The sequence below is a fragment of the Rissa tridactyla genome, unplaced genomic scaffold (assembly GCF_028500815.1).
Source record: "Rissa tridactyla isolate bRisTri1 unplaced genomic scaffold, bRisTri1.patW.cur.20221130 scaffold_33, whole genome shotgun sequence".
In the NCBI taxonomy this organism is placed as follows: domain Eukaryota; kingdom Metazoa; phylum Chordata; class Aves; order Charadriiformes; family Laridae; genus Rissa; species Rissa tridactyla.
Window position 1 is genome coordinate 2,755,543 of NW_026529545.1, and position 16,342 is coordinate 2,771,884.

A 16,342-nucleotide genomic window follows, 5' to 3' on the forward strand; every position below is an offset into this window, starting at 1 on the left:
TCCGTGTTTGCTGCTCGGGATGGGCATCGGGTGGTAAGCAATTGTACTGCATCACTCCTGGTTTCCTATATTCTTTTACAATGATTGTTAGTTTCTTTCCCGTTACTGGTCTTTCAAACTGTCTGTATCTCAACCATGAGATTTTTATTCCTTTTTCTCCCTCTTCTCCCTATCCCTCTGCAGGGGGTCAGGGGGGAGTGAGTCAAAAGCTGCATGGTCTTTCCCCCCCGACAAGGCTGAGGAGTGAGCTGGCTCTGCTCATGTCACTGCAGTTTGAGGACAACCAGGAGTTTCCTTGAGGTTTTCCTGCAGGAATATGCTGAGCAGCTCCTCTGCGTTACAAGTGGATTACAGATGAGGTAACTAGTGAATGGCAGAAGCTGTAACCCCTTTCCCCAATCCCCGCTGCTGTGGAGCAGGGATGACTCCTTGGGAGCCCACAAGCAGAGCTCTGCTCCTCATGGCACACTTGGCCAGCAACAATGAGAGCTCCAACAAGGGCAATGCAGAAAGCTCCCACAAAAAAGGACACAGGCAAAGTGTGTTTCCGGGGCTTGGGTTTGGAAGGGCAGGCAATGGGAAGAGATTTGCTCAGAGCTGTCCTGACTTGTGAGTGTGCTTTCCTCCTTTGGCAGTACCTCGGGAACAAAGGGATCTGATGTCCAACGGCAGCTCCATCACCCACTTCCTCCTCCTGGCATTCGCAGACACGCGGGAGCTGCAGCTCTTGCACTTCTGGCTCTTCCTGGGCATCTACCTGGCTGCCCTCCTGGGCAATGGCCTCATCATCACTGCCGTAGCCTGTGACCACCGCCTCCACACCCCCATGTACTTTTTCCTCCTCAACCTCGCCCTCCTCGACCTGGGTGCCATCTCCACCACTCTGCCCAAAGCCATGGCCAACTCCCTCTGGGACACCAGGGCCATCTCTTACTCTGGATGTGCTGCCCAGGTCTTCTTCTTTGCCTTCTTTATCTTAGCAGAGTTTTATCTTCTGACAGTCATGGCCTACGACCGGTATGTTGCCATCTGCAAACCCCTGCACTATGGTCCCTCCTGGGCAGCAGAGCTTGTGTCCACATGGCAGCAGCTGCCTGGGGCAGTGGCTTTCTCCATGCTCTGCTGCACACAGCCAATACATTTTCAATATCTCTCTGTCAAGGCAATGGCCTAGACCAGTTCTTCTGTGAAATCCCCCAGATCCTCAAGCTCTCCTGCTCAGACTCAGACTACCTCAGGGAAGTTGGCCTTCTTCTGTTTAGTGCCTTTTTTTCTTTTGCATGTTTTGTTTTCATTGTGGTGTCCTACGTGCAGATCTTCAGGGCCATGCTGAGTATCCCGTCTGGGGAGGGACGGCACAAAGCGTTTTCCACGTGCCTCCCTCACCTGGCCGTGGTCTCTCTCTTTATCATTTTTGTCATGTTTGCCTACCTGAAGCCCACCTCCGTCTCCTCCCCAGATCTAGACCTATTGGTGTCATTTCTGTACTCGGTGGTGCCTCCAGCAGTGAACCCCCTCATCTACAGCATGAGGAACCAGGAGCTCAGGGATGCCCTGAGGAAACTATTGCAATATACTCTATTTAACCCTCAATGAGGTAACTGTCTTTCTCCTACGATTCCCAGCATATTCACAGAAAATAGCAGGACGACCTTTTGTTCATAACCTTTTTACGTGCTTGCTTTCTTTCTCTTTCTTTCTTTCTTTCTTTCTTTCTTTCTTTCTTTCTTTCTTTCTTTCTTTCTTTCTTTCTTTCTTTCTTTCTTTCTTTCTTTCTTTCCTTCTTTCTTTCCTTCTTTCCTTCTTTCTTTCCTCCTTCCTTTCCTCCTTCCTTTCCTCCTTTCCTCCTTCCTTCCTTCCTTCCTTCCTTCCTTCCTTCCTTCCTTCCTTCCTTCTTTTCTTTCCTTCTTCCTTCCTTCCTTCCTTTCTTTCTTTCTCTTTCTTTCTTTCTTTCTTTCTTTCTTTCTTTCTTTCTTTCTTTCTTTCTTTCTTTCTTTCTTTCTTTCTTTCTTTCTTTCTTTCTTTCTTTCTTTCTTTCTTTCTTTCTTTCTTTTTCTTTCTTTCTTTCCTTCTTTCTTTCCTTCTTTTTTCCTTCCGATATTACTTGCTTTCTTTTCTCTCTTTCTCTCTTTCACTGTTTCTCTTTTTCTCTCTTCCTCTTATTTTAGGTTTGTGATAATATTATTCCTAAGCTCACATTTTTAGCATCCCAATGATGAGATGTACATGAGAAGCCAGACTCCCTCCATACTTGAAACAAAATAAAGGCAGCAGCAGAAAATCAAGCCGTGAATGAATGCTTTATTTTGCTTTGCTTACACACGCAGCTTTGGCTTTACCTGGGCTGAGCTGGGAAGTGCTCGGGAGAGGAAAACACCAGTGCAGAGCTCAGCTGTGTGAGTGTGAAGGCTGGGTGCACACAGCAGTGTTCTCACACAGCCAGGCCTTCTGGAGAGACAGGAAGGACCAGCAGAGCAGGACCTGCTCTGTGCCACGGTCCCTGGACACCCCGGGGAACCTGCCCCAGGGTAATCGTCACCAACCAGCCCCTCACAGCTGCAGCAGCAGCCACTCACCTCAGCTCAGAGAGCTGATCTGTCCCTCCATGGAGGGACACAAAATGACTGCATCAGAAGTTTGTTCTTGCATCACAGACTTAGGAATACACATTTCATGTGTGTGATGAGATGAATTTGAGGGAGCACAAGTGCCAGCAGCTACTCCTAGGAGTGTCCTGTTGTGGGAAACTCAGCTTATTGAGATCACTTCAGGTTTGGAGTAACATCCGCTGGGTAACCACCACTGGCATGTGCTCCCTTGGGTGTAGGTCATAGAGACATCGAATCATAGAATCACAGCATGGTTCGGGGCTGCCAGCGCACATTGCCAGCTCATGTTCAGTTACTCCAGCCCCAGCATCCTCAAGCCCTTCTCTGCAGGGCTGCCCTCAATCCCTTCGTCAACACACTCCATGAGTCTCCTGCACTGCTCACAGCTTCATGGGATGCTCTTCCAGCAGCTGCCAGGGTGACTGGAGTCCCCCAGTAGATCTCAGCCTCTGAGTGTGGTGCTTCCTGGAGGTGAAGTAAGAACGCTTCGTCAAAAGGCTCCTCTTGCTCGGGTGGCCTGTAGCAAACCCCAGCCGTGAGGATTCCAGCTGCACAAGGGTGCTCAGCTCCTCCTCTTTGTTCCCCAGGCTGCGTGCGTTGGTACAGAGGCACTTCAGCTGGGCCACTGACCATGACAACTTCTTTAGAGGAACACACCCCAAATCCTATGAAGCATTTCACAGCCGTTTCCCTGTGGGTTCCGAACACACCAGCAGCCCCTGGCCCTTCTCTCTTCCTAAAAACTCCATCCCTTTCCCGGTCAATCCAGTCTGACATGCAACTGGCCTCTTTTACACCGTGTTCTGCCTCCCCCCTCTTGGTTCCTCCCTGCTCCCCCTTCCGCTGCATGTCCCTCAGGGCTTTGCACAGCTCTATTCATTCCCGCATCCCTCCCAGACCAGGCTCCCTCTGACTCACAACGTTCTCATTTCAAACGGCCACTTGATCTTCCTGGAGGTGCCACCTGGACTTTCTTGATGGCCCACCAATTCCTGGGACTGGCAAAAGCTCTTTCTTGCCATGGACTCCATGGTTCTTTTCTCAAGTTTGTGGCTCAGTGCACTCTGCTTCTGCTTTCCCCTTTTTTCTCCCCGTTTCCCCATTAACAAGGTCCCCGCGCAGATGACCTTGCTGGAATAAACACTCCCCCTCTCACACGCCTCTATCCCTCAGCGTGACTGACCACCTTTGGTTCCCATCGCTGCCTCCCTGAGCCTTTGCCCTCAGGTTTGGGGCCCTGCACCTTCTTCTTGATGGCCACTCGGCCTGACAGCTGCCCCGCCCACCAGCTTCTGGCAGAAGTCCCGCCCCCTCTCCTCTACTGGGCCTCTGCTCTCTTCTGATTGGCTGCCAGCACCGGCCACCCCGGCTGGATAGACCCGGAAGTGCATGGGACCCGGAAGGCCCTTCCCCTACACGCACGGGGGCCGCCATTGTGGTTTGTCCGCCATTTTATGCCGAGATGCCGCCATTCCCTGGCAGGGACCTGCCATTTGGTTAAAGATCACACAGCTCCGTGATTGGCTAACAGCCATTTCCTGACACCGTCACACCCGCGTGTTCTCAGGCAGCCCCTGGGATGGGCCGCCTGCCTCGTTTGGATATAAAAATAGAATATTTATAGACAATCATATATTTTATATATCTATGAAAGGAAGTGTATAATTCTAGAAATGATTTTTTTTTTTAATAATGCACCCATTAGTTTTATATATGTACTTATGTATATGTGTATAGATTTCTACATAGGTAAACATTAATAAACATATAGAAATTAAATTAATCATCTTTGTTTCTAAAGTTTGCATAACTGTAAATTTGAAATGGAGCTATAGTTTTGAATTCAATAAACCCTTCTTCTATAAGATTTAGTGTAGTGAAGAATTAGAGTTTAAATGTGAACGGAAGCAGAAGGAAAAGGCCGGGTGGGGGTCCCCCACTTTACCAGGCTGCAGAACAAGCCCTGACAGGGTGGGCTGGGGGGAATTCAAGAGGGCGGAGGGGTGCCCGAAAGGTGGTGGGGCACGGACACGCTGGAACATGCCCAGGGGCTACGGCCCCCTTCTAGGAGGGGTGAGCAAGTGACAGAGAGGGGGGTCAGTACTGGCTTGGGTCCCCCCAAAAGACGAGCACGCAGCAAATAGGTTGGTATGTGCTTGTGAGGAGCTGCTGCCTGAGTAGCCAACAGGCCAAGAGGAGGCTTCTGGTCTGTGTAGGAGCTTGTGAGGAGTCGTATCTCAGAGGTGAGCAGACAGCAAGCAGGGGGAGATGTGGGGGTCAGGTCTCTGGTGCCTGAGTAGCTGATAGACCAGGAGCAAGGCCAGGGCTCCTGTAGGGGCTGGTGAGGTCACTGGTGCTGGTGTAGCTGATAGGAGACACGTGGCTCGGGCTTGTCCTTGTGATGTCTCTCTTGGCTGAGTAGCTGATAAGGCAGGCCCAGGTGCACAGCTCGTGTAGGTGCCTGTGAGGTCACTGGTGGCTGAGTCCCTCACTGGCAAGTACGTGGCAAACGGGCAGATACGCACTTGTGAGGTCCCGCTCAGCTGACAGGCCATGAGCTGACCCACGGATTGTGTAGGTTTGGTGAGACCCTTCATGTCTGGACACCTGACAGGCCAGGAGCAGGCCACGCCCTGCGTCTGTGCTTATGAGGTCACTCACGCCTGAGTAGCCAGTGGGCCAGGAACAGGCCTAGGGATTGTGTAGGTGCCTGGAGGTCACTGGTGCCTGCGCAGACGAGAGGCCAGGAGCTGTCACCTGGCTTGTGGATGTCTCTGCGATGTCACTGGTGCCTGAGGAGCCCAGGAGAAACATGTCTTCTGTTGGGTGTTTTGAGGTCCCAGGTGCCTGAGAAGCTGGTAGGCCAGGACTAAGCCCCCATCTTGTGTAGGTGTTTGCAGGGTCACCTGTGACCGCTCAGCTGACAGGCCAGGAAGGGGCCCATGGGTTGTGTAGGAGCTGGTGAAGTCACTGCTGCCCGCGTACCTGGTAGGGCAGGAGCAGGAACATGGGTGGTGTAGGGTGTTGTGGTGTCACGGGTGCCCGAGTAGATGACAGATTGGGAGCCAAGCAGTAGTTTATGTAGGTGTTTGTGACGTCATTGGTGTCTGAATACCTGATAGGCCAGGAGCAGGAACGTGGCTTGTGAATGTCGCTCTTGTGATTTCACCGCTGCCTGTGTAGCTTTTGGGCAAGGAGCAGGCATATGGCTTGTGTGGCCGCTTCTGATGCCATTACAATAATACTTGGACCCCACCCCAATATGGCTTTTTGGAAGAACCATCGTCATCAGAAGCCCGTACACAACACACACACACACACACGTGACAGCGGGACTCCTGAGCACGCAGCAGCAGCAGCAGGAGGGTGTGAGGTCATGGTCACTGTAACCCCTGAGCACACGGTGGTGGCAGCAGGAGGGACGTGAGGTCACTGTCGGTACCACTCATGAGCACACGGCAGCAGAAGTAGGAGAGTGTGAGGTCACCGTCAGTATAACCCACAAACACACAGCTTGGGCAGTAGGAAGGGTGTGAGGTCACGTCCCCAATGTCACCCTGTGCCCATGGGGCTTGGTGCAGAGCGGCCGTGTGCATGACAGGGGCATGACGGGGGCTGGGAGCTGCCCCTCCCCATGTCAGCGAGGCCGAAGGAGCAGCCCCTGCGGCCCTGGCTGGAGCAGTCGGGGTGGGGGTGGCTCGGGGGCACCCCAGGGATGTGCCTGGGCACGGCGCCAGGAGGAAACCACAGACTTCCTGCCCGGGCGCTGCGGGGGGAGCGGGGGGAGCGCGGCGAGGCCACGTGGGCTGTGGTTTGTGCACCTGCAGGCTCCAGCTCCCGCTCCGCCCGCGGGGAATAACGGCCCCTGGGTGACACACTGAGAGTCAGGGACACGTCTGAGCCTCTGGGCTGTCTGTCTGCTGCCAGGGCAGGGACATGATCCAGCTCTGGCTCCTGCGAGGGACTCACTGTGGGGGTCTGCAGGGTGGGACGGACAAGCCAACACTCCTGGGATGGAGCCCTTGCCCTGGATGAAGACCTCTCCCAGCTGCTGCTCCCAGCACAGTGAGGTCCATGGCAGGGGCAGGGGCTGTTTCCTCCCCATCCTGACACAGACCCTGGTGCAGTCCCCGCTCCATGGTCACCGCAGCTTGGGGGCAGCTGGACACTTGCCTCATGGCTTCTTGGATGAGCCCAGCGCAGGAGATGCTCAGTGCTTCCAGGCCCACAGCAGGGTGCAAGAGGTGACTAACCAAATTCCCCTGCACACCCAGCTTGTCCCATGATGATCCGCCACCACAGCGACCATGACACCGGCAGCGGGACATATATGTCCCTCATATATGGTCATGAACGGCGCTGGAGAAGTTCATTGGCGGGCTGGGCTGTGTCGGAGGGGAGATAGCTCCCGATAACGTCTAAAAAGGTGCTGCTGCTTCGATTGGCTCCTTCCGCAGCTGGGTTGGCATCTGCAGAGATATATCACCCTCCCATCATCGTTGTCCCCGTGAGTCCCCAGGGGCTGTGACAGGAAGTGGGGAAGAGCGGGTCTGTGCCAGCAGGGCAGGAGGCTCAGGATGGGAATGGAGGGACTCCTGTCCCCTCGGGTGCTGTGGCTGCTCCTCTGGGCGCAGCTCTGCAGAGGTAAGTGCCGGCTCCCTTTTCCCACAGCCCAGGGCCATCGGGTACCAGTGGGGTCATCAAGAGCCCTTTGGGAAGAGGGTAGGTAGGTGGAAGCCTACCTAGGTAGGTGGAGCCCTTTGGGAAGAGGTGGTCGGTAGGGGAAGTTGTGGGGCTGGGGGCATGGGGCTGTTATGGTGTGTTGGGCTGGGGAGGAGCGGGTTCCCTGTGCAGGCCCTGGGGGCACAATGAGTGGGTGGTCATGGGAGGGGGCCATGGGAGTGGGAGGAGGTTCCCAGGGCTGTGTTATGGTGAATAGCCCATCCCAGAAGGGCTGGAGTACTGCACCCCTAGCCTTCACAGGCTGTGGGGAGAGCAGGGACCCCCACACTGGCCAAGGGACAGCCTGGAGGGGTGAGGACTCCCACCCTCCCACCGTGGTGCTTCGGACTCAGCCTGGGCAGGGGGGGCCTTCTAGACCTGCACTCTGGGGCTCGGTGCTCTCCTGAGCGGTCCCATGTCGATGTTTGAAGGGGCTGCGGAGGTGAGGCTGGAGGATGGCAGCGGACCCTGTACTGGGAGAGTGGAGGTGAAACACCAGGGCCAGTGGGGGACTGTGTGTGGCATCAGCTGGGACATGGACGATGCTGCAGTGGTTTGTAAGCAGCTGCGCTGTGGGTCTGCTGTTAAAGCTCATGCTGAAGCACACTTTGGGCCAGGATCTGGCGCCATTTGGATGGCTGTTGTTGAGTGTCATGGCAACGAGTCAGCCCTGTCTGATTGCACAGACACAGAATGGATTCGACAATACTGTGATCACAGTCGGGATGCTGGAGTGACGTGTTCAGGTACGGTGCCAGCCTGTTCCCCACCTTTGTGACCAGGACGGGGGAAGGGACCTGGCTGTGCCCTCAAGGAAACAAGGGGTTACTGGAGAAGGGCCTGGTGTAGCTGGTCACACTGCTGAGCTGGGACTGGCATTGCTGGTTTCCCCGGTCCCTGAGGAAAAAACAGTGGGAACCCGCCACTGCCTGACCCCTGATGTGTCTCAGCCCACCCTCCGTCAGTGCCTGGGGCTGGGAGATGGTGCCCTCATGCAAAAGGAACTTAGAGCAGCTCACGTGGCCACCCACAACCCTGGGCCCAAGGAGGTCAGGGACTTTTGGGTTGTGTCCCCTGGCAGACATGAGTCCCCCAAAGCAGAGGGGCTGCTCAGAGGGCAGGGGCCCTGGGCTTGGGCAGAAGAGCTGGGTGGCTCATGGCCACCCCATTCCCCTTCCAGAGCCACCCCATGAGAGCGAGCCCACAGGGAAACACCCCTGTGCAGGCAGCGCTGACCTGCTGCCCAGCCTCTCCTGCCTACCCCAGCCCCTGCCTGCCCTGTGCCAAGGGCACTTACCAGCACTTTCTGGCTCTCCTTGCCCTGGGAGCTCGTGTCAGCCCAGGGCTGCTCCTCTGCCCCCTCTCCTGCCCTCTACCCAGCTGGGGGCCAGGGATGTGCACCCCTGGCAGTGTTCTCTGGCCCTGGCTGAGGACCCTCCCCAGCCAGGTGCAGGAGCTGGGGGCTGGTGGAGACAGCGACTGGAGGTACAGCTGCACATCTGCTCCCTCTGACATGTCCCATCTAATAGCAGTGCCCCAATGGGCTCCATTTCTGGTGGCTCCAAGGGGTTCCTCAGCCTGGCTCTCAGCTTGGTGGGGCAGAGCAGGCTGCAGCAGCCAGCAGAACCTCAGCCCATCTCCTTGGGCTCAAGTGCTCGGGGCGCTGCAGTGCCTGGGGCCAGTGCCAGGTAGCCCAGGGTCTCCGGGAGGGCAGCAGTTTTTCTGAGCGCTTCCTGTGGCTGTGGGTTTGGGAGAAAAGCCAGCCCACGAGTGCTGTGATGATGTTGGGGGAGCAGCAGGGGGTCCATGGTGTGTTTGTGCCATCAGCACCCATTGGGAGCTGCTGGGAGGGTCGTGGGGCTCTTTGCCTGTGGCCACCTTGCAGGCCAGGTGGGACATGGGTATGTAACTGCCAGAGGGCTGTGGGAACTCACAGGGTTCTTTGGTTACTCCAGGATTTGTCCGGCTGGTTGGAGGGGACAATCCCTGCTCAGGACGAGTGGAGATCCATGATAGGAACGAGTGGAAAACTGTCTGTGACTCCGCCTTTGGTCCCAAAGCTGCCGACGTGGTCTGCAGAGAGTTGCAGTGTGGCACAGCCCTGTCTGTCCCCGGGGCAGTTCACTTTGGAGAAGGGGCTGGTCCCATGTGGGACAGAGAGCTGCAGTGTGTGGGGAATGAATCCCTTCTCAGCTCCTGCCCCACGGGGTCCCCCAGGGAGCAGCCCTGCACCCACGCGAATGCTGCCGGTGTCACCTGCACACGTAAGGACTCAGGGCAGGGTGTTACCACCGGGGGTGTGCCGATGATGGGGGAGCAGGGACGGGACTGTGCTGTGCTGGGTGTGAGGACAGAAGGGGTGATCACAGAACCATAGGATGGTTTGGGTTGGAAGGGACCTTTCAATGTCATCTAGTCCAACTTGCCTGCAACCAGCAGGGACCTCTTCAACTAGATCAGGTTGCTCAGAGCCCCATTAGACCTGACCTTGAATGTTTGTCTGCAGCCCTAAAATGGTGCAGAAGGAGGAGAAAGGCAGGGTGTCCACTTGGCCTCTACTCCACCACCCAAGGCAGCAAAAGCACAAGTCTGCCCTGTCTCATCCTTCTCTGTCCCGAGTTCACAGGGTTCAGGCTGGTGAACGGCAGCACGGCGTGTGAGGGGAGGGTGGAGGTCCATGTGCAGGGGACCTGGGGCACCCTCTGTGCCTCCCGCTGGGACCTCTTGGACGCCCACGTTCTCTGCCGTCACCTCAACTGCGGGTTTGCTGAGTCCATTCCTAAAGGAGGGCGTTTTGGGAGAGGAAGCGGCCCTGTCTGGAGAGACTCCTTCCACTGTGACGGGACTGAAGCCCACCTGGGAGAGTGCCCAGTGACTGCCCTGGGGGCCTCGCCGTGCTCCCATGAGAACGACGCTGCTGTCATATGCTCAGGTGAGTGCAGGAAAACACTCGGTTACTCTGTTTTCCTCTTAAATGCTCCCAAAGCAGGGGACCCTGTGGCAGTGCAAGGCTCTGGCTCAGAAGGTCCCCACAGAGGGCTGGCGGCAGGCAGGCGAGCTCCAAGGCCCTCCTGCAAGGGTGCCAGAGCCTGGAGACATGCTGCAGGCTGCCGGGCTCCCTGATGCCGCCAAGGGCTGGGGCATGGCTGCTCTCCCCAGGCCCAGCTCGCTTCGCATCCCTGCGGCTGGTGGGTGGAGGAAGCCCGTGCGACGGGCGAGTGGAGATCTTCCAGCACGGGACGTGGGGCAGAGTCCTGGATGAGCAGTGGGACGTGCAGGAGGCCAGCGTGGTGTGCCGGCAGCTGCAGTGCGGAGAGGCAGAGGCAGCCTACAACCCCCCGAAGGCTCAGAGAGGGACGGGTCCCGTGGGGCTGCGCGGGGTACGGTGTGCAGGGCACGAGGCCAACCTGACCCTCTGCAACACCTCCCTGCCTGAGAGTGCGCTGGAAGCAGGGATTGCCGAGGACGTGGGGGTCGTTTGCTGGGGTGAGTGGCACTGCACGGCCCCCCCAGGCTCTGGGCTGGGTGGGCAGCCGGCCCTTGACGGCAGCCGGGGTTTCCTCCTGCTACAGGGAGCCGTCAGGTGCGGCTGGTGAACGGGCCTGGGCGCTGCGCTGGGAGAGTGGAGATCTACTACCAGGGCAGCTGGGGGAGCGTCTGCGATGACGGCTGGGACCTGTCTGATGCTGCCGTCGTTTGCCGCCAGCTGGGCTGCGGAGGGGCGCTGGAGGCGGTTGGCTCCGCTCGCTTCGGGGAAGGCTCCGCTCAGATCTGGCTGGAGAGCGTGAACTGCTCCGGGGCCGAAGCTGCTCTCTGGGACTGCCCGGCAGGGTCCTGGGGGCAGCACGACTGCGGGCATAAAGAGGACGCAGGAGTCGTCTGCTCAGGTGTGTGCCGGGAGCTGTGGTGGGAGCCCAGTCCCCAGGCAGGCCGGGACGAGGGGAGAGCCGGACACGGCCGAGGCTGTTCCTGGCCAGCTCTGAGCCCCTGACAAAGGCCACCGTGGGGACACCCATGCACAGGTGCCCTCAGTCCCACCGGGGGTCCCTGGGGAGCTCCGCTGTCCCTGACGGGCAGCAGGGAGGGCAGGGGTGTCTGTCCATCAGGGACATTTCTCTGTCCGTGGGTGCAAGGGGGACTTGCTGGACGTGCCTTTGCCTGTCTGAGGGCCTGGCGGGTGCAGGGGTGTCCCTGCTCCCCCAGCCCCAGCCCAGCCTGTTCCCCCTCGCTGCCTTTCCTCCCAGAGTTCATGGCCCTGAGGCTGGAGAACGGCACCAACTGCTCCGGGCGCCTGCAGGTTTTCTACAATGGGACGTGGGGGAGCATTTGCTCCAACTCCATGACTCCTGAAACTGTGTCGCTGGCATGCAAGGAGCTGGGCTGCGGGGACAGAGGGTCCCTGGAAACACAACGGCCCTACAGCAGGCTGTCTGGCACGGCCTGGCTGGATCGTGTGGAGTGTGGGGAGAGAAACAGCTCCTTCTGGCAGTGTCCCTCCGCTCCCTGGCACCCGCAGTCATGCGACGACCTGCGAGAGGAGACCCACATCACCTGCAAGGGTAATTCTGAGCTAGCCGGGCACCAGCATCCCCTGCGTTCCTGCTCCTGGCTGGGCATGGTCAAATTCCTGGGCCTGCAGGGGCCTTTCGTTTCCAAGCCAGACGCTGCTGCTGCTGGTACCAAAAATGGGACTTCCTCTCCTGGAGCCCCACACATTCACCAGCGGTTGCCAGCCAGGCTCCCAGCTTCGCCTGGTTGAGGCAGAGGTTTCTCGAGGCAAGGTCCCAGAAGGGAACAGCCAGGGCTCTGAGGAGTGTCCCTTCCATGGACACCCTCCTGCTGCTCTGTGACCCAGGGTCCCTTTGGGGCTGAGCAGTCAGGGTCCCCCACGTTGCCGAGTGTGTGTCCCCCGAAGGACCGGGGTTCAGCTGCTGCCATGGGTGGGTGGCACGAGCTGAGCTGAGCCCCGCTCTCTGCTGCACGCCCCCCCTGCAGCAGCCCCTTCACCACAGCGTTTCCCTCTGCAGGGAGTCAGCCAGAAACGCCCCCGGCCCCAATGGCTGTGTGCCCCAGCACCCTGAGCTGCACAGGTAGCTGCTCCTCTGCATGCCCCTCTCGCCTGGCAGGGCTCTGCCTGCTGTCCCGCGGCCCTGGGAGCTCCCTGCCTTCTCCAGACAGGGAGAAGATTCGTGCCGTGGGAGGGGAGAAGGGGTGCTCCGGCCGAGTGGAGGTGTGGCACCGTGGCTCCTGGGGGACGGTGTGTGACGACTCTTGGGACATGCGGGATGCTGAGGTGGCATGCAGGCAGCTGGGCTGTGGCCCTGCGGTGTCTGCCCTGGCCGAGGCTGCATTTGGGGAGGGGAGCGGCCCCATCTGGCTGGAGCAGGTGGAGTGCCGGGGGACAGAGCCATCTCTGCAGGACTGCTGGGCCCGGCCTGGGGACAGCGGTGCCTGCCGCCATAAGGAGGACGCGGCCGTGAACTGCTCAGGTGAGCGGCAGGGCTGGGACACCTCACAGGGAGCCCTTTTCCCCATTGGCTGCCATCATGGCTCCAGAGCTCCTGAGAGCAAGGCCATCCCTGCAGAGCAGGAGAGCCTTTTGCCAAGTGGGCAGCAGCTTCTGTGGGGCTGGGTGTCCTCCAGCTTCTGCCCGCAGGGCCCTGCAGCCCCCAGGGGCATCTCCTGGGCTGCCGGCTCTGTCCCTGCTCTGGGCCCTGCGCTCCTTCCTGGCCATGCTCACCAGTCGTGCAGGAGGGGCGATTTGGGTGGGATGTGGCAGGGATGTCTGCACATGCACACGTGCGCACACACACACACACACGCTGTGTCAGAGAGGAGGCTCCCTGGTACCTGCACCCCCACCCTCTCAGCCCAGCTCTCCTTCTCCTCCTCTGCAGACGCACCCAGGACGGCAGCACCAACCCCTCCAGCAGGTAACCCGTCCTCCCCACCAGCGCTGGGTCTTCTTGGGGCCAGGCTGTGACCCACAGCCGGGGGGAAGGGGCTCCTTGCTGGGCTGTGAAACTCCCAGGAGGAGGCACCGGGGTAGCGGTGGGGCGGGAGGCTGGGGAGGGCTGTCATTCACCCAGCCAGGTGGGAGCTTCCCCATCCCTCATCCCCTGAAACCCGGTACGTAATGGGGGTCAGGACTGGGGTGTGCCGGCCCCGCACCTCTCCCAGGCCTGGTGCTGCCCTTTCTGTGTTCCTGCCATGCAGATCCCACGCGGGGCCGTCTGACCGGCAGCGGGAGAGTCTCATTGCCCGTCATCATGTGCATCATCCTGGGAGCCCTTCTCTGCCTGCTCCTGGCCCTCCTGGCCGGGCAAGTGCGAAGCGCCAGGGCTGGGCGCAGAGGTGGGTCCCTTCCCAGGGGAAGATGCCTGCTGGCAAGGCCAGGGGTGCCGTGGGGTGTCAGTGAGTGGGAGAGGCAGAGCTGGGGGGACAAGAGTGTGTGCTCTCTGCGGGATCCCACCCTCTCTCTGACCATCCCTGGGCCAGCCCTGCCTCTGTCCACAGGCTCTGAGAGAGCTCAGGAGCCCTTCCCTGAGGCCGTGTACGAGGAGATCGGTTCCAGCCCAGCATGGCAGAAGCAGGCAAGGTTCAGCGGCTCAGGTTGGTGTGCGTCCCTCGTTGAGGACACATCTACAGTGCTCTTTCCCCTGGCTGCCACCCAGGGTTGAGCCCTGCAGCCCCCTAACCCATGGTTCGTGGGGTTGTGGGGCTGTTGGATCTGTGTGGGGAGCACCCATGTCCTGGGCCCAGGAGAGAAGCTTTCTCCCCACCTGCTCTGCGCGTCCCATTTGGGGACAGCCCCTCTCTGCCTGCCCCTGCACCCTGGGGGACACCTGAGGGGTGAGGGAAGGGGCTGTCCCAGGGCAGCTCTGGCAGGCCCTTGGAGATGGGCTTTGTCCCAGGGCAGCAGGGTGAGTCCTGAGCCCTCGTCCCCGTGCAGCCGTGGCTTTGTGGGTCCCACGTCCCCAGCAGCACTGAGCACAAGCTGGGTCAGCAGAGCGTACTCCCCTAACACCCACTGGGCCTCTCTCCAGGCTCCTATTCAGAGGGATCCCTGAGCAAGCTGCAGCCCTACCCCGGGGACAGCGAGGAGGAGGATGGTCCAGGGTCAGCACCAGGTAATGGGGGGCAGGAAGGGGTGGATGTCTCCTCCCTGCAGACATGTGATGGACAGCAGTGTCACTGAGTGTCACCGTCAGAGCTCGGAGGACATGTGGGATCTCCTGTGGGGCTGCAAACACCAATGTCTGAGCCCCATGTCCGAGCACATCCTCCCGTCCTCTGCTCTGCAGAACGCATCTTCTCACTGTCACCAGCTCTCCTCTCCTTTCAGACGTCCCTGTCCTGCCTGGAGGTGACCCAGCTGATGGCTATGATGATGCCAGGGAGGTTTCTGACCCTGGGGAGGATCCTTCCCCTGGGCAGGAAGACTGGGAAATGCCCAGGGTGGCAGAGGAAGGATCTGGACCCACGGATACCCCTGGAGGTGAGAGGGAAAGAAAGTGCTGCTGGTTCCTGGGCTGGCATCCCCGGTGTTGGATGAATCGCTGTCACACTGAGAGCCCAACATGCTGGGGTGGGGCAACCTGCCCCAGGAGCATTTCCTTGGGGGGACCGTTGGTGGGAGAGGGAGCTGAACGTCTTGGGACTGTTGAGGAGAAGGGAGGAAGGTGATGTACAGCCCAGGAGAGGCTCCCCATGGGGTGAACATGCAATGGCCTGCCTTGCTTCTTGCAGGGCCAAACCTGCTCTCCCAGAGAGGTGCTGGTGCCCCCGGAGCTGAGGGGGATGGCTGGTCCCTGTCCCCAGAGAGCACGGGCTATGACGATGCTGAAGAGGTGTCTGTGGCACATCCCCCTGAGGACACAGAGGCTGCAACACCGGAGCTCAGTGCACAACGGTCCCTGAGCCCCGGGCCAGGAGAGACCGTCCCTGCAGTGCAGCTGGGGGCAGCCAGGAGGGAGGAGAGGTCTGTGCAGCTGGGAGAGCCGTGAGCACCAGGGAACCCTCTCCCTTTTCCCACGGGCAGCAGAAACTGCCAGGGGTTTCCTCGATTTTGATTCCCCTGTTTTTACACAGGCGCCCCCATATCGGTTCTTATTAAAAGCCTTTGAGCCAGAGCTGTGCTTGCCTGCCCAGGTGCTTTAGTGTCTCCCTGAGGGTGGCTGGAGGAAACCAGAGCCCAAAGACATGGCGGTGGGGAAGGGGCATGTCTCGGGTGGGTGTGTGGTGCAGGGCAGTGAGCTGAGCTCAGGTCCAGCACAGCTGCCCGCCTCTCTCCTGAGAGGGGGCTCCAACGAGGCAGCGCACACAGCCCTCCTCACCCCACAGCCAGACCCTGGCTGGGCAGGGCAGGCCCACAGTGCCTGCAGAGGACCAGAGGCTCCAGCTCCAGCCTTTCGCTGAGGCTGGGCATTCAGGGAAGAAGCCCCTTGGAGATGCTGGGGATGGAAGCCAGGATCTCCCACATGCAAAGTGGGCGCTCTGCCACTGAGCTACACCCTCTGGAGCCTTCCCAGCAGGAGACACTCTCCTCCCATGAGGGGTCTGTGACAAGCACAGCCCCATTGTCCCCTGGGTGCCAAGGGACCCTCTGCAGGAAACAGCACTTGAGCCCTCCTGAGATGGGGGAAGTCCGCACTGCCTCTCCCCTGGGGCCTGATCCTGGCACAGGGCTGCACTGCAGAGCACTGCCCCTCCAGCGTCTCTGAAGAGCGATGGGGCAGAAGGAGGCTCTGGCTGCAGGTGCTGCTCCCACGCTCTGGCCCCCTCCAGGGCCAATGGAGAGGAGAACACTCCTGAGCCTCCTCTGCCCCCCAGGGCAAGGGCAACCCCCCTGTGTGCCACATCTGTGCGCAGCGGCACAGGAGGAGAAGTACAACAGGGTGAGGGACATGCCCTCCCTGGGGTGAGGTGCCCCCAGGCTCTGATGGCACCCCAGGGTGTGCGATGGGGCAACATGGGGGCAGAAAGCTCACACGCCCTCACCCATGTAGCGG

At 59.3% G+C, this 16,342-nt stretch overlaps 1 protein-coding gene across 1 annotated transcript; it reads left to right on the forward strand.

Moving 5' to 3' along the window:
• Positions 1-9,571: 9,571 nt before the first annotated feature.
• On the forward strand, positions 9,572-15,457 carry LOC128903432 (scavenger receptor cysteine-rich type 1 protein M130-like). The gene is made up of 10 exons (XM_054187443.1): positions 9,572-9,608; positions 9,904-10,263; positions 10,491-10,817; positions 10,904-11,218; positions 11,576-11,890; positions 12,359-12,421; positions 12,506-12,820; positions 13,512-13,685; positions 13,848-13,943; positions 15,423-15,457. The coding sequence occupies exons 1-10, from the start codon at positions 9,572-9,574 to the stop codon at positions 15,455-15,457; spliced, it is 2,037 nt and encodes a 678-aa protein (XP_054043418.1).
• The last annotated feature ends 885 nt before the right edge of the window (positions 15,458-16,342 follow it).